Here is a 22,535-nt window from a genome sequence, read left to right as displayed (position 1 = left end):
AATACTTTCGTAGTAGAATCGCAAAATAAAATGTGGCAACAGCGTTCTTCCATCTATATGTGTCTGTGCGTATGGAACGACGATAGTCGCCGACATTTATTGCAATATATCGAGAAGTCGGAAAAAATAAAATAAATCACACTACAGCCAGACCTCGATTGTACGGAATTCGATTCTGCGGACTCGCCGCGCCCCTATCACAAGAATGGGGGTAGGCGGTATCTGTGGAAGGAGTCTGAAGTAGTGTCGGGATTGATTCTCCGGAACCTTGATTCTGCGGACATCCGGTCCAGAGTTGTCCATAGGATCGAGGTCCGACCGTACGCACAATCGAGAGCATAAGTGTTGCTAGCTTTTGGGATTTCCTCAGTTACTCATTGGTCTTCGATGTGTAATATTTGAAGCACATGATATTCAGAGAACCTCTTTATACAATTAGTGCCAGATGCTCAGGCTAAGCGGGGGGATCGATGTCGAGAATAAAGAGCAGAAGCGTCATCGTGATAACTACGATCTCTTCGAGACAGGCTCATATCTATGTTTCTTCTGTATTATCATTACAGAGTTGACGCTAACGGAGTTATTATATGTATATCAATGCATAATCTAGGTATACCTGTACGTATAATACTGATTCATGTATGCTGGATGCACGATGCTCGGTGGATTATTACTATTGTCATTATTATCATTATCATTATTATCGTCGCCGTCATCGTCATCATCATTACCACAATAATAATAATAATAATAATAATAATAATATTATGATCATCATCATTATTATATCAATTGTCATCAGTATTCTAGGTGGCGCGGTATTATACCGATCCTCATCCGTGACAGAATATCGCGAAGACAGTGAAATCGGTACGACAATTCTATTAGTAGCACAATGTACACAGTCCGGACGACCGATACCGATTTTACACGCAAGTCACTTTAGGAATGAATCGTGATTTCGTTGGTTCACATTCGTGCTCTTTTTTGAGGGCGACTTTTAAAATTTCACATCCCCTTAGTTTATACAGTGTACGCATGCGCATGTATACCTACAATGTATTTCGAACTCTCTGACTATAGGTTCGACGTACATATACATGTATATATATCGCATGTTGAGCTGATGTATAGCTTATAACTCACTGATGTATTTTTGAATTTCGTTTCTTTAATGCTAGTAACAAGTTTTGTTAATATTGGCACACCACGGCAACATTTTATTTGGAAATAAAACATGCGTTCTTGCACACAACGAAGACAGTAGGCTGAAATTCTTTAAATCAGGTTGGTTGTATATGGGGTAGTCAATGTCAACTTGAACGGATCCTAACACTCACCCTCTTATATTTACCCACCGATTTATGGTGGTATTTTATCCGCCGTAAGAAATTTTCGTGAATTATAACAGATTTTTTCAGTATTCAATTTTGAAATACAATCGTTTGAAAAATTTGAACACCAAAAAATCAAAATTCGGTATCTCTGAAACGGAGGCTGTAAAAAATCTATAATAATTCACCAAAATTTCTTACAATGGATAAAATGCTACAATAAATCGGTGGGTAAATTTAAGAAGGTGAGGGTCAGCACAGGCTTGTATTGACGTGGACTACCTCACATGTACGTATGTACAATATCCATATTGGATATTCCACATTAGACTAACCTTCTCCTGTACAACACCCTTACCTAATATCGACTGTTTCTTTATTGAATTGTAATACCCCGTCAAGACACCAATGAATCATTTGGGATTTTTCGGTAACCGACAATGATCGTAAGATATTTTTTTTCGCTTAATTTCTCAATTGTCACCCATTTCACCAGGTTGAATTTTGAATAGTGACGATTATTCGAAAAAGTTGGGAATACAAAAGTTTTGCATTTCTAGAGAACGTTTTTTATTTTGCGTTAAAAATTACACAGATTTCTACCGAGCCGTTGCGATGGGTTCGTGAAAACCTATTGTTGAACGTTGCTGACAACTCCGATATTTGATCTCCATCTAACGTATAGTGTGTGTTGCATGTTTCACCGGGCAAAATCGGTCACGAATTGTGAACTAGTCGTTGTTACAAATTTGTTGCAGGATTTGAATTGTTATAATTCTCTATGCTCAATGCGTCACGCTCCGAAAAACGAGAATTTGAAATGATGGTTTATAATTAGTTATTATTTTCTGGCCCCTAGTAATTTTGAACAAGAGGAAAAGATTTTTTGATCAAAAATACGTAAATATTGTATCCGCGACTACCTGAAATATATAATCGTTTCACCACGAGATGAAATCATTATGCAACAAAGTTCGAAAATACGATAGCTCGCAGTCCGCTGATAGACTGAAATTTCAAAACTAAACAGCCACTAAAATTTTTCCAGCGCAGTTCTGTTTTACGAGGCAGTAATCGGAAAACCGAAACGGTGATTTATCGGATGATGTAAGATAGAATGATATGGACTTACATATTATTTTTCATTTTTCCCTCTCGATCCCGCTGTATTAGCTAGCTTTCGCATGGCAATCTTATAGTAATTAGAACCCTATCTATCTACTTCACGTGGTCACCTGATATGTGCTTTATAGTGTGTAATTGACATACAAAGTCTACACTATACCGTTTGCACTATAACAATAGACAAAATCATTATGTAATACTCAATGCATGTTGGCATATACCTACATAATGAATAAGCGGATCTCTGCGTCGATCCTCGGGGACTTTGAACGTTACGCTGAATGATTTTTCTCACAGTGCACAATCCATGAAATGGTAACATATTTCTGATTACGTCCGATATCTACTCTGATTTACGCGTGTCTTATAATTTAGCTCAAAAGTGGCTGAGAATAGTTTTATCATGGCAGCAGAGTTGAAATGACGTCTAAGTTTCTATCACATTGTGGGATATGTGGATTCAGAATAAAGGCAGCGGTGAGAACTTCGTTGCGGAAAAATCACCGATTATGCAGTTCACGTATTAATATCGAACTTGGCAAGTGACGGAAACATGTAATTATTTTTTGCCAGCTTTTGTACTTTAAAACTGCTGTACAGCAAGAGAAGCTCAAGTATAATTTCGCGTTCAACCAAGCTGTCATAACTGATTGTGAGACTTGATCGCGCAAAGCTTACCTACGTCTACCTTGTACCGTGAATTTATGGTGAACAGGGATGGTTGAGTGCGCATGCGTCAGCACATGCACAGATTTTACACGACTGAACGTAGCCTAGTACCCGCTACGAACTGCTACCAACCTATTTGATGAAATGGTTTCTAACCTCTTGCGTGACGCCTGTCATGCCGTTGACAAGCTATAAGTTGGGTTGGAAGTAGTTCGTGGCGAGCGCTGGGCTGCTTTAACTCGTTTAAAATCTATGCATGCACATCTCAACTTCCCTGTTCACTACCGGTGACTTCGGCATGGTCAGTATGGTGTAATCCATACTTGATGTACGCTGGGTATGGAATTTAAATACCTGGAAAAAGTAGCGAAACACATCTACAGAATGGACATTATTCGTGGGCGATGACTTGAATGCACTTCCGGATAATATTTCAAGTGTAAATGGCATTTTGCATTCGACACTTTCAATCTTCTCAAAGTGTTTTCCATTTTATCGAGCAGTGCTCGAATGCGTAGATATAAAATATTTTATGTAAATACAGCAGCGGAGCGAAACCAGCGAGTTTCCATCCGCAAACGAGGGTCGATGCAATCGACTGGTTTCCATTGCGTTGGTTTCGTTTGCGGATGGAAACTCGCTGGTAGTAGCAAAGCTGGTTGTAGATAATAGTATGTTCACCTCGGAGAAAACGGTCGTTTGCTCGGCTTCGCCTCGGTGCTCAACTTCATACTTGACGCGCAAATGACCGTTTTCTCGCTCGGTAAACAATGTACTATTTTCCCGGGTTTTACCCCCCTCTCGACTTGATGTGATCTACTCCGTTCTCGCATCTTGCCCTCTTTCTTCAGGCAATTGAAAATTTGTTAATAATACGAAGGATAATGTTAATTGTCCGATCAAAAAACAAATACATTCGCATAAAAAGAGTGTAATGTAACGACAGCGTAAGTGTACTCTCCCGTCACAAGTCGTTACAGTAGAGCTAAACCCCCCCGCTACATTGACACTATTTATAGAGTGGAGCCGTCACTTTTCACTCAGAGCTATTAAACAGAAAAAGAACAAATTCGACCTAAGCCATCGATTATAATCCTCGTACGTATAGTTTGCAACGCAGTTTTGTAATGTTGATAAAGATGTGAATGTCTATTTCCGTATATGCGAGGACAGATGCTGTGAATGATGTATCATAGAATTCCGAAAAAATAAAAAAGATTCAATACCGAGCTATTTTATTTGAAGCAAAAACTGAAACGACACAATTTTCGCTAGCAATATTTGTAATGGCTTTTATTATTCAATGTTAAGAAGCGTCATGAAAATTCGTGAGAAAATATACATTTAACGTCTATTCTGATGTTAACGCAATATAGTTGGATAAAAATAATAAACAAATATATATTTGATATAAATGTATAATATTTCTGCGCGGTGGTTTACTTTCACGCATGAGCACATTGCATCGTATCGGTAGTCGAGAAAAGGGGAGTAAAACTTCGACTTGCTAACTCAGCCGTCTTTTACTTCTCCCTTCGATTGCCGAGGAAGTTCTAAGGGGTAACATCTAGTTGGAATTTTTTTAAATATCGATTTTGGGTTTTCGACGGACTCTCAAAATATAACACTTCAGAAATATTCTCTGAAAATTTGCAAACTGTGATGAGTGGTTCCCTCTACAGATGTACCTACACGAGCAGCGCGTTATGTAGAATATGGAGTTACAATGAGTCATCTTGGCCTCGAATTAGCAGGTACCGACACGAAAAATCTGTGGTCCACTAGAGATGCCTAAATTCTTCAATCAATCCACGTGCGATGCTATATTGAAAAACATTCACGACTGTGTTACAAATATTTTTGACAGTTTTAAAAAACAGCTGTTAACGAAGAAACAGTAGAGACGAGTAAGAAAAAAAAAATGGTGTACGACCGACTGAATTGACTGAATTTTGGCGATGGAACGTGGAAAAAAACAGGTTTCACTTCATTATTTGGAGGTCTTTCTATTAATTATCGGACACCACACTGAAAAAGTCCTTGATATTTTAATGAATAGTTTGTTTTGCAAGATGTGCGAGCCTCGTCAGGTGAAAAAAGATACTGCCGAAATCTTCGTAGAGTGGTTTGAACAACATAAATCCATGCCTATAGCAAATAATCGAGGATCCGCAGGTAAAGCGGAGGTCGACGCCATTGTTGAAATATTGAAGCGTTCACAGAAAAAGCACGACTAAAGTACGTAAATTATAACGGTGATGGCGACAGCGAAACTTACACCGGTATTCTAAATGCTTCTCCTTATGGCAGTACGGCCGTATTATTAAAAACGAACGCACTGGTCATGTACAAAACGAGTGGGCCGTCGATTGCGTGAGCGTGAAAAGAAAAATAAAGAGATCGGGGGCAACAGCAAGCTTACCGGGAAAATGATTTGCTGTTTAAGTTTATTATGGTTCAGCTATACGATGTAACCCTGATTCAATAGCCGATGTGAAAAAAGCTATACGGGCAACCTTCGATCATTACAGCCGAACGCAAAGTGACCGCCAGATGTTGAGTCATGGTGCTGCTGGCAGCGCGCTTCGGCGAATGGAGAACTTGCTTCGTATGACCATGAATATAAAGCTCTACCTCCCAATGACTTGGAAGCAATCAATCCGATTTGCGAAGAACTTATTGTTAGCAATGACAATTTATTGTAAAGATGCAGAGGTGGTTTCACACAAAACAACAACGAAAGTTATAACCAGCTTATCTGGAAGATAAGCCAAAGATTATTCTGAGTGGGTCCACCTCAGTGGATGTAGCTGCCTATGTCGTTGCCTGTCGTTTCAATGAAGGATCTGTTTCGCTATTGAACACATTGCAAGCGACGGGGGTACACTGCGGTCGAATCGCTCACACATACATGACAGAAGGAACAATGCTCCGCAGACAGCAGTATATTGAAATTCTGGAAGCTGCCACTTCTATAGAATATTCATTATATGGGCCTCGCATGGATGATTCGATGTATGTATATAAAATTACATTTTATCCAAGTATAAACCCGATCTAAAATTTTGAACGCGGTTTTCTCAAAATGATTTTTTCAAAATCGGTGACTACGATATCTCAAACATTACTGCATTGATCAACTTCAAATTTTACAAGCATCGTTGACATATAAAATGGCAGTGCGTGGTTGACGAAATTTTTTTTCCGAGGCAGTTGTTTTTGTTTTAACGAAAATGGAACGATTTTCTCACCGAAATTTTCACGATCACTTTGGACTACGCCCATTTTTTCTAGAATCGATATTTTATTGAATCCTTCAATCAAGCATTAAATAACTTCGTACAAAAACTAAATTCTTTCAGATGATTTGTGACCGAGCAGCAATGGTCACCGCGAAGGACATTTTTCAAGCATCAGTCTACACAAACCATTGTGTCAACCACATTTATTAATCTCTTCATTAAAAAAAATTACGACCGATATTGAAACCATACTCTTTGAAGTGAAAATTTTTTTTCAAAAACTGCACGCGTTTTCCCAGAAAAAATCCCGGCCGCAATCTAGATGTAACCCCTTAAATTGTGTCGCACCGTACTGACTATTGAAACTGGACAAATCTATTACAAGACAAATACGACGACATTTAACTGAGGGTTCTTTCGAGTTGGGGAAAATAATGCCAATGCAGGTACATGTATGTATTCATACGGATGGACAGATATAAATATAATACATGAACTCTAAAGGCTAGCAATAGTCGACCTGTACACGTATACTAGGTCTAACATCATACGGGCAGGGAGAAGCGAGACGGATTCTGGATTCAAATAATAAATCCATTACACCTTATGTAACATAGTATATGCGTACAAGATATAACATACATACAACAAATCCGTGAATGGGAGGGAGGCGTCGGGTGTTAAATGGTGTTGGATTTTATTCCGCGCAGCTTGGTTGCAAAGAATATTCGACTAACTGACCGGTTTATCAGGTAAAAATCACGAATCCTATATGTACCAATGAATTAGCTGCTGCATTTTAATTATTGCGTTATAATTACGCCACTAATTCAGAGTTTTCTATCAGTATTGTGCTGAACGTTGAATGAAATCTGAAGCTACTGCGTGCATCACAAAATCGGAACATGGAATCGAATTAGGATCAGGTACAGCTGTCGTTTCAAAAAAAAGTGAATCAACCCTATCAGTTTCGCATCAAGCTTCACAAGTTTCATTGTCAGTCTGACGGTATACAATAGCACAGAAAATTTATAGCCTACCATGAGAATTTTGCAAAATATTTTTCCGTATTTTATTAAATATTACGAATTATATGTAAATCTCGAATGGTCTTCTTACGTTACTTTATTTACGTTACTGATCAGCGTGTGCATAAGTACACCCATAGGTACACGTGCATAATACGGACGGCAACAGTCGTTTGGCGGTTGCAGGTTGTTGGAAATAAAATTTAAGGAAAAGACAAAGGTCGAAAAAATTGAAAACAACATTATGAGGAAAGGGAAATGACCAAAAAAAAAAACAAACTGTACAAAAGGATGAAAGGTAGTTTGAATTGATATTGGGCCTGCAGGGCGTATCCTACCTTGAATAGTTGAACACCAATGACAGCGAACACGAACTGCAGTAGGCTGGTGACGAGGACTATGTTTCCGATAGTCTTAACAGCTACGATGACGCATTGAACTACGTGCTGACGTCAACATGAACAAATCTCAATATAATGTTCTGCATAACAATTGGATGGCGTACGGAACCAGTGCTGGTACCAAAGTACAAAGGCACTTTATATAATATCGTTATAAGCCACTCGAGTAAAACCGGGGTATGCGCGTATACTTGAATCGTATATTTTACAATTGCTATTGTTGTTGTGTTTGATGTTGTTGTTATTGTCCCATGGATTTTTACTTCGGCAGGTGGACTTATGGGAATAGAAATAATATATTATCATTGTCACATTGAGTGTGCGACCAGTTCGTGGACTCATTGTCAGCTATCGCTAGTCTACCCGTGATCAAGCAGGCGTCTGTCCTGGCCTATAGGCATACACTGGAATCCCAATTCTATCACTCCTTCATTTCGTCAATGCCCTCGCCGGCCGATAATCACCGGCAGAGTCAGCGCGTGATAGGGAATCAGCTTATGCATGGGCGTATTTAGTGGTCAGTGGAGGACCATATCTACACAGGGACGATTTCTTTTTAAACTACGTTCAACAGGTGGACGAAATCGGGATTCCAGTGTAGGCATAGGAAAAATATACAATCACATTAGGGTGGCCCAAAAAAAAATTATTTTTTTTACGTGGATCGAAAAATTTCGTATGTGAGCTGAAACAAAGTCAGGTGAAAGGAGAGCCCTGTAGCTCAATTTTAAAATGTCACTCACGCGACTTTTGCATTCCGTATCTGATTAACACGTGAAAAATCAAAGGGGCAGCGACAGAGGAAGCTTCACCCTACTACTGAATAAGCGCACAGTGCACTTGTTTTTTTTTTATCGTTTTTTTGGTGAAGTTCTTCGCGTGTTACAACCGAAAATCTTATCGGGTGGATGGGAATTACTGCTTTATTCCAAAAATCTTGAACTTTTGTCGATCGTCACATTTGCACTGTTTCGAATGGTCGGCTTCAGCGAAGTATGGGTGCAGAAAAAAACATTCGAAACTTAACGAGTGCATGGTCCGCTACTTCAGAAATAGGGTGATGCTTCCCCTGTCAGTGCCCCTGTGATTACTCACGTGTTAATCAGATACGGAATACAAAAGTTGCGTGAATGACCTCTTAAAATTAAGCTACAGGGCTCTCCTTTCACAAGAATTTGTGTTAGCACGCAAATCAACTTTTTCGATCCATGCGTGTCGAAAAAAAAGGAAATTTTTTTTTTGGTCCCCCTACTGTACATAAATCGTTATTATAGGTATGCTGAGAAACGTGCCCTTTTTCTAATCCACCAAAATACTCGTAGTTCAAGTCAAGTCTGCGGCGTTTTATTGCGTTTTCTTTCAAGAATTCACGTATTGATTAATGTCATTTTTGGTGTAATCAGGTTCGTTTAGTGATGCGAGCGTAAGGGGGCCACGCTCTCCATTTGACTACCGAGGCCGACGCAACAAAAAAAAAAAAAGGATCGTGCAGTTCGAGGCCAAAATCACATCCTAGAACTTTTTCTTAATCTATTGATTATGTTCGATGTTCCACTTACAGAGTCTTTTGTTTTCCAAAATAGTAAGTTATCGATGAAAATTGTAGAATTTTCAACTACACAAGTAAGTATCTACAGGCCCGTAGAGTGGGGAATTACTCATTTTCAAATGACAAAACAAATAAAAATGCAAGTAGATAACTGATTTGGTTTCAATTACAATAAAACTGGAATTCATCAGAAACTGTAATATCAATAGTTCTTACACAGTTTCTTGTATAAAACATCTATAAGAAAATTGATCTATAGGCACGTATATATCGTATTACTACCGATGTTCGAAAACATCGTGACTTTTCGTGGATGCGGCACAGCGGATTCCCCTAGATCATACCAACGTAGGCACGCCACGTGCATGTGGTCCGTACCTCTAGTACACACGGACGCGGCGTGCCTTGGTTGGTGGTATATAGGGAATCCACTGTACCGCATCCACGAAAAGTCACGGTATAATATGATACTTGTGTAACGCTGCAGATACTTACATTGAAATAATTTCATCCATCTTTCATTAATGTCAAATAAAGTAATGATGTTCTGCATTTGACGCCTCTTTGTTTCGAATGAATAGATATTTCTCGAAAAAATTCTATCCTGGCTAGACCATAAATGACAAAAAAGCTGGACTCTAGGTCGTGGATTTATTTAAAAAAAAATTATTTCTACAAAAATCAACGTGACAAGTACGTACGCAAGAATACTACTGGGGGTAATTGAATTTTACTGGTAGCATATTCGACAGTTATAGGAGGTTCGATAGATTTTTTTACGTTATATCCGCCAAAACCCAATACATTTTAAACGTATCTGCACAAGGATGTAGTACAGTGAAAACAGGCGTGGAAGCCAATCTTATCGAATAACGCGCATGTGACGACCGTGAATTGTTGTAGTCTGACAAAAAAACCGACGAGAAGGTGAAGGATAATAATATTATTATACGGATAATAATCGAGAACAATCGGTGGCAACATACCTTTAATCCTTTGGCACGATTGATGGCACGTAGAGGCCTCAGTACTCGGAGTACCCGAAATATTTTCAACACCGCCATAGCGGAGGGCCTGCAAGAAAAAAATGAAAAGAAAACAATGCACATAGTGTACCATAATCATGAATCTAAATGTAAAAAAGCAAAGGATTGTTTCGGACAGAAGTTAAAAATTTGACATTACAGAGTGGAGAGGCCACAGCATAGAATGACACTTCTTCAGAGATTTCGGAGGGGTGGCGGATGTTCTGAGGGCTTAGTGTTTGTTTCGTGTTAAATGTATAATACGTTTCATCGGCTTTCACAAGGATATTTTGGAATTAACCGTAGTTGTAGTTCGGGTTATATCGTCATAAAAAATTTGAATAACCCAGGAATCAGAAATTAAATAGTCAGGGTTAAATGTCGCAGACAAATTCGTAGATCATTAAACGAAAATGTGTAACTTGTATATAAGGCGGTACTCAAGACCTTTGGGGTATTTCCACCCCTTGCGTATGCCTATGTTACGTACTATGAATTTATGGTGAACAAGAAAGTCGAGTGCGCATGTGTCGACACATGCACAGATTTTACACGAGTGAACGGAAGTTAGCGCGCACTACGAACTGCTGCCAACCTACTTGACGAAATGGGTTTCTGACCTCTTGTATGACGCTCGTCATGTCATTAACAAGCTACGAGCATCCCAATCCATCTTTATGAACCGCAGGTTAGCAGTAGTTCGTGACAAACGCTGGACTGTTTGAACTTGTGTAAAAGCTGTGCACGTGTTGACGCATGCGCACCCCACCTTCCATGTTCACCATAAATTTACGGTATATCTGGTTTCGCTACACTTGTGATGCCCATACATCTTCACCTACAGGTATATAGACGAAATGGAGACGCAGACGACAAGCAGGTCCAGGAGATTGAACGCAGATCGACAGAATGCTCCCTCGTGAATCACGAATCCGTAAGAAATCATTTTTAGGCAGATTTCAACCGCAAACACAGTTGTGAAGAAATTATCGAAACTCTTCAGGACCTGCAAAAAATATTATCGTATTGCAGGTACATACAACGGATATTTCATTACTAATTAGCGCTCTGCAGTAGGTAATGAGAGCCTTCTGCTACATTACTCAAACCATACATGGAGGGAGGATTCATTCTTGAGGTTTAACGATACAAACAACGCCTAACTGGCAAGTAGGCAACGGAAGTTACATCTGGGGTAGGTACTTATTTTAGACATAGCAAGTACTATCTGGGGTACTTATCTTACACGCAGTCAGTGCCCCAGATAATTGTATACCAGTAATAGGCCGGACACCATGACTTATAGGTGGCTAAAAAGTTCGTTTATGAACTATTTGTTAGTGTTCCGTAAATATGGGTTTGAAAGAGCATATTTCTGGACACTTTATATAATTAAATTCGAATTTTTGGAATGAAGTTTCCGTTTATCAGTGATTACGTAAATTTAACGCTAAAAATGGCGTTTTTGAGCGTCTCGCGCGCCCTCTAAAAATTTTCAAAAAATCGAATCGTTGCACGGAGACCTTTATCTCAGCGATATATTTGATTTTTGAGGGTAGTCAACAATTTTTAGATCTTTCGATTCACCCTTAGATATATTAATTTTAACACGGAAGACCATCAACATCCACTGGTTTCAATTCTAAAGCAGTCATTATGTCATATTATTCAAAAACACTAATAGTGGTTGTTGTTATATATTACGTTATTGCGGTCCGTTTCTGCAGACAGCGGATCCTCAGCGGCGAGCATTGCTGATGATATCAAAATGCAGGCCAGTATTATATTCCCGAAATAAGTGTGGTTGCACAGCCAGTGGCAAAACACCCGGAATCTGAAAAAAGACGAGGACAGTAGCTTTAAAGTATAGGAACTGAATGAGATTAACCCTTACTCGGCACCCTGGGGTCAAATCGATCCGACGCCAAGTTCAATAGTCTATAGAATTCAAGTGTATTCATAAATTCGTACATTTTTAAAAATATATTCATAGTAGAATTTGGGCGGAAAAAGCTACTCAACCAGTAAATCTCATGTCTAAAGGGTACTTCGGAATTTTTTCAAGTCATTCGCTTGAATATTTTCTTTACCGTAGGCTCATCAGATTGCTCCGAGTGTATCACGTACGATTCACCCGTCAGATCTGCCGAATAAGAGTTAAATATCCAATGATCAACGATATACGTATAATGTATATGGTCCGTTCCAGAAATCATCTGTCAACAATCAGATGCCAAAAAACTTGATTTTCCTGCAGTACTGATATAATATTGTGCACCTAGATGTGAAAATCACCCAATTTTCAGGTCTTCCCGTCATCGGGAAAAATATGAACAAACGTATTTTTTGTGAAATAAGTGATGCATGGTGGTGATTACACTCATGAAATCGCCTTCCGCTCTTATTGCACACAGTTTTTTTTTCCCAGTCCCTTTGAAAATTCGTCTTTTGTGCATGTGAAATCGATCCCAAAAGTTTCTGTTTTCGAGCGCACTTTGCAAGCGGACGAACGTACAACTTTGCACCCGATATAGCGGTAAATCTGTCCGTTATTAACGGGTATGATTAAGATTTATAACATTTTTCTCGGTGCTATCTTACATATGTTATACAGCATTACCCGGGCTGAGTATTTGGTCGAGTGCACCCCTTAATCGGGTCATTCCGTGCAAAGGCCTTATAAAGCGTTATAGTATGCACAGGTATACAGAGTCATATAATTGTTCTTGAACCCCAGCGATATGCTAATGTAGAAATACGTAGAAATTCATGATAGCTTAGATCGTAGGCGTGTGCCAGAATCGACTTCGAACCAGTGTCGCATGTCGACCGGCTAAGGAATTCAACGGTTGACGTGTAGCTCTGGCTAAAACCACGTGTCAGCACGTGGCCGCACTAGCCAATCCTGGAACGCGTTAATTACGATCTGAACTCCTGCGAATTTTTATCCATTCTCATATTGGCATATCGCTGGTGTTCAATAACGAATAAATTACATTTTTTTCTGTATGAACTTGGAACGTGCAGTCGTGTGAGATCGAGAAGTTCGAGGGCTGGCTCGTGACCAATTTAAATTCGCTTATTTATAAAATTTTTTCTTGTACGTATATCTTTTCGTTTCTGAAATATTCGCTGATGAAAATAACAACCGACCACCCTGCATAGCCCATGTAGAGAAGACCTTCCTAAGGGGCATTTTGCATGAAATGCCCCGGTACAGGCCGCTTGATTGAGGTAACTTAACGCTTCACAGTACAGCTGAAGGATGCGGGCCTCTTCCTTATGAGCCGGGTGGTCACTTTATAAAATACTTGAGGGATACTGTCAATTTTCTTCTGTCTTACCTGTTTGTTTGTGAGAATATAAAGAAGGCAGAGCCAGCTGGAATCGGCTGTTTTTTAGTCGCCATGTTGAACTCGGACATTCGACGAGGTCGTGCTGTAACACCCTCTCCTGCGCCACCTTCTTGAAACACACGTAAACGCACTAGTCATAAATGTACTATGCCTAGTGATGATGAATTATACTCTAGTGCATGGGGCGTGAAAAACACTCATAAAGGTTACAATTGGAATTACCTGATAATTATTTATCATGGTTTCTCGAAGGTAAATGGGAACAAGTCAATTTTGGAAACCTAAATCTCTATACCTGATACGTTTGAAGTGTCATCTACTACCATTTATTACCGAGCGCAGCAATCGACATAGGTGGTCCTGATTCGCTTAGAATCCACCTCTGTAAGTGTAGCCAGTAAAGCCTTCCAATTAAGAAACGAATGAATGATTATTGTTGAGTCGAGTTAGTCCTACAGCTATGTTACGTTTAATCCGAATCCGGGTACTTGATAAAATGGTAGCATCTACCGCACTCGTGTTCAGCAACGATCAAATGAACCTGTATTTTTGTATAGCCCTGTTCCGTCATACTTGATCTTGTCGCGCATGTGAAACGGAAAAATAGCAGTAGAGAATAAGTATATTGCGCTACAAGTGCGTAAAGTGGGCGATTTCAGATTGAAGGCGGCTCAAGCTGAAGGCGTCCAACCAGGCGCGGGTTTCCAGCAGTATTTGAATCATAAGTGAGCATAAACACAGAAATAATGATTTATGGATTGTGCCACTTTCGTGATTTTTTGAGTACTTCGTCATTTTAGGTAAGGAAAAGCTATTTTGACTATGACTAGCTAATAGAGGGTTTGAAGACGAATTCAAAATCATGAAAAAATTACTCAATTTTTCAAAATTTTGACCGAATTGAAAGTGGCTCCATTTACAAATCAACCGATACCGTTATTATCTTTCCACCTCGAGACTCTCCAGGTTTTGTGTCAAACTTTTTAATATATCTCTTCTAGTTTTCGAGATATTTTCCTGGAACGATTAAAACAGATCACCCTGGATATTACTTGGAAGGTATGGTCATCTCGAAACATTGTCTAACATTGTAAAACGTGCATATCGCGGCCTGTGGCACGAGTTGTTGTCGCAACTGGTATGTCGCCTTAGATATTTTATATTATCCAGTCACGAAACATGTACGTTATATAAGATATATTAGAGATGTATTGTTCTCACCTCCTATATCTTCGTCTTCGGACTCCATTTGTAATCGCATATTAGTACGGCTGTTGGAATCTTCTCCCTTCTCTGAACTATGCAGAACGACACAGTAATTAATTTTAAACTTGACAAATGATCAGAACCAGGTATATATATACCGTGAGATTACGTGGATACACACCGTAACGACCCCTAATTATAGAAAATTCATGGTACACTGAATTGTAATCACTAGCGCGCGGCTGACGTCGCCCTAGAAAATCTCGGAGCTGTTCAGAGTGGACTTGTACCCCCAGTTGCATATAATTAACGGTCCTTAGGGCGCGCATCCTAGTAATGTTACGGTAAATATGTATGCATGTACATAGTTGCTTCGTCGTATAAAAAATTAGGACTATCATGAAATGTGAATTCGATATCTTAACAGCTTTTCATGTACTTCATTTACCAAAGTGTAATTGGGTGTTTTACAAAGACTTTTTCAGTAAGTCCTAACATTGGTAGTTTGTATTTTAAATGTAGCAAATACTTGGTACCATACATTTTCGTTGATGCGCATCGGGGACCCCTAATTATAGGCAATTTAGGGTACAAGTCCACTCTAAAGAGCTGTAAGTTTCACATCAGCTGCGTGCTAACAAATGAACAGAGAGTTGCTCAGATGGATCTCATGGTGCGCATCGACGAAAACGCACGGTGTGTCTTAAATGCGCCAGAACGGCTTGACACCATGAAGCCCCGCGACGGTCACACGCGTTTTTTTTTTTTTTTGCCCTCTCAAGAACGAATGGATCATTTTGAATTTTTTCAAATCTGCAAGACTCAGAATAAAGTGTTCTATTATGAAAAACATGTGAAAATCATATCAATATCCTATCATATTCATTGACGGGCAATGAAATATTATTCGTAAACCGAGTAGCGGCTCGGGTCACAAGAAGCCTGGATTGGTTGAAGGTACCACCGATATACAATCTAGCTGACAAGCGTGAGGTGAAACGAAGAAAGTGGATAAACTGGTTTTCCTAACTTCAATCGTGAGACTGTGCCTATTTTTTTTTATTTTTTTTTTTATTAAGTTTATTTATTGGTCGTGGTACAAATTCACCTAACGACCATAAGGCAAAGAATCAAAAATAAAAGAAATAAAAATACCTACAATGGGTGCAAGTAATACAAAGTATAAGGGTAATAGTAGCTAAGTAGTATAAGAGTAGCAGTAATTAGATAATCAAACGGTCATAGCGGCGATCTGAGCGACTGAGTTGGTTGACGATGATTTATATAAACTTTTGAATCAGGAAACACCTTATTAATCTGTTTAGCTGTAAGGTCTGACTTATCCTTTTTAGCATGAATTATCCTACTACAAATATCTGCAGTTTTTAACGCAGTGCGAGACTTTTTCTCAACTCTGCGGGCATTAACTATATCGTCCCTGTCCAAACAAACGCAAAGAGTTTTCTTCATAAGAGTGCCAATCACCAAGTTTGTATCTTCATCATTACTTTCAGGCAGAGCACTGATAACAAGCTGATTAGCAATTTGCTCACATGCAGCGGGTGACAAGACTGCTTCATCGGCCGCAGACAACGAGACTTTTGCCGTCGCTGCCCTGGTTTCAACAGCACTGAGCCGACGATCAAGGTCATTTGCTAAACTCGTAATTGCATCAACTCTGATACCAACATCACCTAGGCTAGATTTCAGCGAGCCAACCTCTTCACGGAGCAGAGTTACATAGTCAGCAATTTTGTCAAACTTGGTTTCACAAATCTGTAAGCCATCTAATTTTTTGTTTATAGAATCGATCAAACTAATAACAGAGACATCCGTGAGTTGACAGACAGGACGCTGAGTGCGCGATAGAATAGTTCCATCGCGAGTACTCTCTACATTCAACCTGGTACATAGGCAATCCACATGGTAGCTGTGTTTACATGCTGCCGCTGTAGCGTGCCCCTCAGCAACATGCGCAATAGGTTCGAAGCAGGGAATACAGCATGAAATTGAGTCGTGCAGGGATATGAAACGGTTGCGCATGAGATGTTATTGTTCAAAGTTCGTAAGAAGCGACCACAAATCTAGTGATCACACTTATTTCAGCACGCACAACCCAGACTCTTCGCACTACACAAATTGAATTAAGAAACAGGGAAACGTGCACACTTTGTATTATTCACGCCTTTATTATATGTAGTCTACGGACTGTGTGAATTTTCGGTATACCATATCATTCTACAAGATGAAACTAACCTGCTCTTATTTTATATTGCAGTCACCGCACAAATTATAAGAACCTCAATATTTAAAAATCAAGGAATTAAAAATATATGGCCAGCAATATAAATCCGTTACATGTCACCGATAGTTCGATGAATGTTTTGTGGCCATCACGTTAAATTTGGAGGTAATGTGCTCGTAGATCACTATCACGTCCAGGAAGTTGCGCATAATATATTTGACACTCTTATTCGAATATACGCAACATGGATATTCGGCGAGGCGGACCTTCGACCTATTCCACGGGACTCCATGTCACCGCTGTTAGCGTGAGGGAGTTGCCCTCACACCCAATTTTTACGGTATTAAACCACTTTATAAGGAGACAATGATTTCTCGTCTTAAAAACTTAGAGAAAGTTATAGACTATCAGAAATAAATTCATACAAGAATTTAAAGCGCGTTAATGGCTTAAATGGTGGTCACGAACTACAATTCTACGACCAATGATACTTTGATAGGCAAAGTATTCTCGGTACCCGTAAAGTCAGCAACGCAACTGTGTAGTACATCTCCAACATATTCAACTATACCACGCCAGCTAACGGGACAGAATCAACAACTCACGTTTCTGTATCCAATGCGACTTCGTAGTCTTCAATCGTCTCATTCGGATCTTGTTCAGCTTCTTCGTCCTCGTCTTCTTCCTCTTCTTCCTCCTGCTCCTCCTCCATCTCTTCATCATCTTCATCCTCGATACCGCTGCCATTCTCCCCATCTTCAGCTTCATCTTCGCTACCGTGATCTCGTATCAGTGAGCCGCTACGAGATTTATTTTTCTCAGCCTGAAATTGATTATACACGAATAATGATGTGGCCCTCTGAAGTAAGGAAGATCGGAATTGTGCGGACTCGGATTTACATATCCGGGTGGCACTTCTGTCACAAAATGACAAATTTACCTCTTCCTCCTGTTCTTTCTCGATTGCGGTCAATGACTCAGCATCGGCCAAATTGTCGACGGCTATAGCCAAGAAAACATTCAGTAAGATATCTGTTTTATCAAGTTAAGGAGACGGCGAGATCCTTCATCACTATGCATGTTTTGCACGCGCCAGAAGCGTGTACATACATAGGTGATATAGCCCTAAACTGATGGTAGAACAAGGAGTATTGGTATCGAGTGTACAAGATCGCCAAAATAAACCTCTAGTCGTTTGAGGACGGTCTCTCACAGACATACGGTAACACGTCCGTACCAGTAAAGGATACAGTTTCCACAGATGAAGAGGATGATGAAGTATACGCATGCCAGCGCACCGAATCCAGATACCCCACCATACGCCTTGATACCTTCGTACATCACTTGGTTCCAGTCTTCCCCGGTCAATATCTTCAAGTAAAGCCAAGTGACGCATGAAATCATAATGAAGCAGTCGAGTGGTATCGAAATCATGGTATCATTCACACTGTATCACTTTTCTATTCACCTCCCACTTTATAAAATGAGAGGTACTAACAATTGTAAGCAATTTTTGTGGGCACCTGACGCAATGCTACGCTATTCTGAAACGTTAGGTACTAACTTTAGTTAGGCTCCCAACGCAACGCGTAGCTGACTTTTTACTGTAGAGAGAGTATTGGGCAGGATTTGCGATTCCAGAATTCCGAGAAAAAGTGATGACACGAAATTGAAATTACTCAAAATTCTTCGAGCATTTCAATAAAATGTTCACTAACATATATCAGTTTTTGTGCTACGTGTTATAGAATGAGCTCAGATACGTCTTGGATAAGGAAATCGGATGAGATTTCCTATGTCACTGTTCGGTTCAAAACAGACTTAATGCGCCTTCCCTATACACGGATATACTGAAATACCTTTGGCTATCGTCAATACAATTGATTACATAGGTGCCATGGTACTTTGAGTACACCCACCAATATGGGTGCAGGTTAAATCTGTCTCGCTCGCTTTAACCCGGCTGCACAATTACACACCACAGTGTCTGTAGTTCGACTTCACGTTCAATCAGCGGTCAGTATCGTTATATTAGTGCAGACGTACCAATTTTGGCCACCTCGGTGCCGTAGCTATCGATCATACTATTTCTAGATATGACCATTACGTGGAAAAAAAAATCACTGGCCACAAATGGCACGAAAGTGTTTGGTCAGCTTGGAACAATGTTAAATTTGATTTTCAAACAATTAAATACTCAGAAGCTACACTGATATTTGCTGCAAAGGATATTCTTCTGATTGGATCAATAAGTGAATAGATTTTTCGTACCAAAAACAATTGAAGCGCCTTATGTGACTGGCCAAAGATGGCGCATTGGTGAAAAATGACGCCTCCATTCTATACTTGAGCGGCGCGGCACCGATGCGTTGATGGGCTCGTCTACTTCAAATAGCACAGGCCTATCTCCGTGGCCTTGACACTCCCATACATAACTCCTATACCGTCAGCATATGTGGAGATACATCTCTTATTGGGCTCGTACTTAGTCCAAGGTACGACACAATGGCGGGGCAGCGATCGTGTAAATGTACACCTTCCAAGATGAATTCCAACTGTTTCAAGGCCACCCTTGTGATCTATCATGCCGACTAGATAGATGGGAGGAGATGATACCAGTAACCTTGATTTGGTCAGAATCCATCTTTTGAAGATGCGCGAGTAACAAAGATATAGAGAGTGTTACTGACACGAGACAAAAACCTCTATCCTTGTTTCGCACACATTCTACCATGTTACACAATCACAACGTCTCGTGGCGACACAGCGCCGGCCTTAGGGGCGAGCAAAGCGGATAGTAGCCTGGGGTGCCACAGATTTAGGGGCTCTTGAATGATGTTCTTATTTTCTGTTTTTTGTTGAGACAAGGTTGTTCCCATGCGAGCTCAAAAATTTTTGTGGCGTGAACATCAAATGCACTCGATTCGAGTGAGAGCAGTCGAAGCGAGTTGGGTTAGGCGCACGGTCTCAATGGGCACCGTACACGGCTTTTAGCATTAGCAATTTTATCCGTAAAAAGTGACACAGCATCTACAATGAACATTTCGGAAGTAATAAAAGACTTCGCCAATACCAAAGTGAGGCGTGTCAATTTTGAAATTTCGGATGAATGCTGAATCATTAACTGAATTCATTTCGATAATTTCGCAATTCCAGGGGGGAGGGGGGGGGGGGCGACTATCCGTTAGCTTGCCTGGGGCACGTAAAACTCTAAGGCCGACTCTGTGGCGACATCCTAAATAAATTGGATCGTATCCAATAAATGTACACCTCAGCACAGGAAAGTGCATAGACTTATAGAGATAAGCCGCGCGATTCGTGCATCGAGCTGAAGCCGTGCCAAGGCTGGCAAAAACAAAAGTTGCGAGTGGTCCCTCTCATTCTAATCGGTGACTTGACGGGGGTAACACGTGTATTCATGCAAGTATACCTGCCCGCCTGCCTTATCGCTTTCCCTACCTAGCGGTTGCTTTCCATTCTTTTCATCGTGTGACAGAGTAAGGACTCCGGCATGACTAGCTCTGTTCTTCGGTCTCAGCTGCAGCTGCCGCGTAAGATCACGCAGTCTATCTCTATAAGTGTATCGGAAAGTGTCAAGACCTGTATATAAGACGATGCTTGTCTTTTGGGCTTGTGCAGCAGCATGGCTGTTTTTATATATCCCCCCCCCCATCATCGTAGCGCCATAATCCGACAGAGTAATGTATATTGTTACCTGGAAGACAGTGAGCAGACTCTGCCAAAAACTATCAAAGTTGCTTCTTGGCTTCTCTTGAGAGCCGGGTGAGTTGAATTTGCCACCAAATACCTGAAAGAAGAAAAGTTCGTGATAGTTTTCGATTGTAAATCATTGCGCAGTGTGTATACGTTATCATACTGCAAGCCGGAATAGATCTTCGAGGACGTCCCCACTTATATATGGTACATGGTATGGCCCCCAATGATATTCTCAATTGTCATATTTGGCGAAGGTTTCCAGGACTATAAATAATATTGAAGTTGTATTGTGACACAAACCTGCATTCCTAGCAAAGCGAAGATCACGATGAATAGAAAAAGAAGGAGCAATAAAGAGGCGATGGACTGGATCGAGTTCAGCAGCGAAGCAACCAAGTTTGACAATGAACGCCAGTACCTAAAATATACAAATATGGTAATCACTTTGAGTATATTCGGATCAGGGTCATCTTTCTTCTGCAGCTTGTACAGAATAATTGTCTACACGGCTAACTCATTGACTGTTCCTTGAAAAGTAATCAAGTTCTCGCTGTACATCATAAGATGTAATAAGACGAGTAAGTGTGACTTTCGGTGTTGATATTGCGGTGGGGACAAGTCATTATAGACTTTTGCGTTGTATTATATTTACTGCATCATTTAAGAGATTGAAAGGAAAAGGGGAACTCACAGTGATAGATTATGATTCGCAGAAGGTGCCCCACAGTCACAGGCTTTGAGGATTAGTTTAGATCACCCAAGGTGATATGAGAACATTATTGCTCTCAGTGAAAAATAGTACATTGTGTTTCAAGTGCAGCAAGTCGGTGGTTATTCGTTTTTGGGCGGATAGAAGATGAAATCGATCAGTTAATCGTGGCCTCTACTACACACGCTGTACGGTGCCGTGGGGTGAGACGGGATCGGATGTGGAAAAGCCCGTGTGGTGGGAAAAGTGCTAAAGCACACCCAACGGTTAAAGGGCAAACAGTTAATCCCAGTTCAGTGGAGATGGTTAGGTAGAATGGTCGTACACCGTAAAGCCACCAACATGAATTATTGGAAAGATTGTATAATCTGTTAGTGTACTGTGAGAACAATATTATCGCAGCTTTATGTGTGTCTTCTTAACTTACTTGGTTACTTTGAATACTCTGAGTAGTCGAACGCAGCGAAGGACCGATACTCCGAGGGGCTGCATTACTTCCGTGTTCGTTAGTATCATCTCGCCGATGGAGCCAATCACGACGAAACAATCAAACCGATTGAACAGCGAAACAAAGTAACCCTATCGAGTTGCACATACAATTGATCAAATATTATTCTGATGATACTTGGCATCAACGGAATTGAATATAATATACAATAGGAAAAGGAAATTATTGCAAATTAATGAAGAGAAGTAAGAATTATTTCAAATATCAAATGAATTATGCGATTGCGGGCGAGCTAGAATGTATAAGTCGTAAGTAATCATCTATTTAACATAGGCATTGGACTCACTTGAAACCCAAGACTGTACATCTTCAACATCATTTCCATGGTGAATAGTCCGATAAAGAACATGTTTGTTACTTCTGTAGGATAATAAAAATGTTGAATTAGAGGCTGTAAATTAAACTGACTGACGTTACCTGT

General features: G+C 40.1%; 1 protein-coding gene across 16 annotated transcripts in view; it reads right to left on the bottom strand.

Annotated features, from left to right (window-relative positions):
- Positions 1–22,535, bottom strand: part of LOC124183263 (muscle calcium channel subunit alpha-1) — a 77,002-nt gene that overhangs the window by 32,364 nt on the left and 22,103 nt on the right. For 12 of the 16 annotated variants that reach the window (XR_006870951.1, XM_046571530.1, XM_046571526.1 and 9 more), the window contains 13 exons: positions 22,401–22,474; positions 22,034–22,185; positions 21,198–21,315; positions 20,896–20,988; positions 18,431–18,551; positions 18,121–18,212; positions 17,786–18,003; positions 14,951–15,027; positions 13,718–13,859; positions 12,078–12,207; positions 11,216–11,379; positions 10,335–10,422; positions 7,737–7,844 (listed from right to left, as the gene is read on the bottom strand). Coding sequence is in view for 15 of the 16 variants with exons in the window: in XM_046571530.1 (XP_046427486.1) it covers positions 7,737–7,844; positions 10,335–10,422; positions 11,216–11,379; positions 12,078–12,207; positions 13,718–13,859; positions 14,951–15,027; positions 17,786–18,003; positions 18,121–18,212; positions 18,431–18,551; positions 20,896–20,988; positions 21,198–21,315; positions 22,034–22,185; positions 22,401–22,474 (1,577 nt within the window). In the remaining variant the exon portion in view is untranslated. The remainder of the gene's footprint in view (positions 1–7,736; positions 7,845–10,334; positions 10,423–11,215; positions 11,380–12,077; positions 12,208–13,717; positions 13,860–14,950; positions 15,028–17,785; positions 18,004–18,120; positions 18,213–18,430; positions 18,552–20,895; positions 20,989–21,197; positions 21,316–22,033; positions 22,186–22,400; positions 22,475–22,535) is intronic. The other 4 variants (XM_046571537.1, XM_046571539.1, XM_046571533.1 and 1 more) reach the window with 3 other exon arrangements.

Source organism: Neodiprion fabricii, chromosome 5, assembly GCF_021155785.1.
Source record: "Neodiprion fabricii isolate iyNeoFabr1 chromosome 5, iyNeoFabr1.1, whole genome shotgun sequence".
NCBI lineage: Eukaryota > Metazoa > Arthropoda > Insecta > Hymenoptera > Diprionidae > Neodiprion > Neodiprion fabricii.
This window is presented reverse-complemented; position numbering and strand designations above follow the sequence as displayed.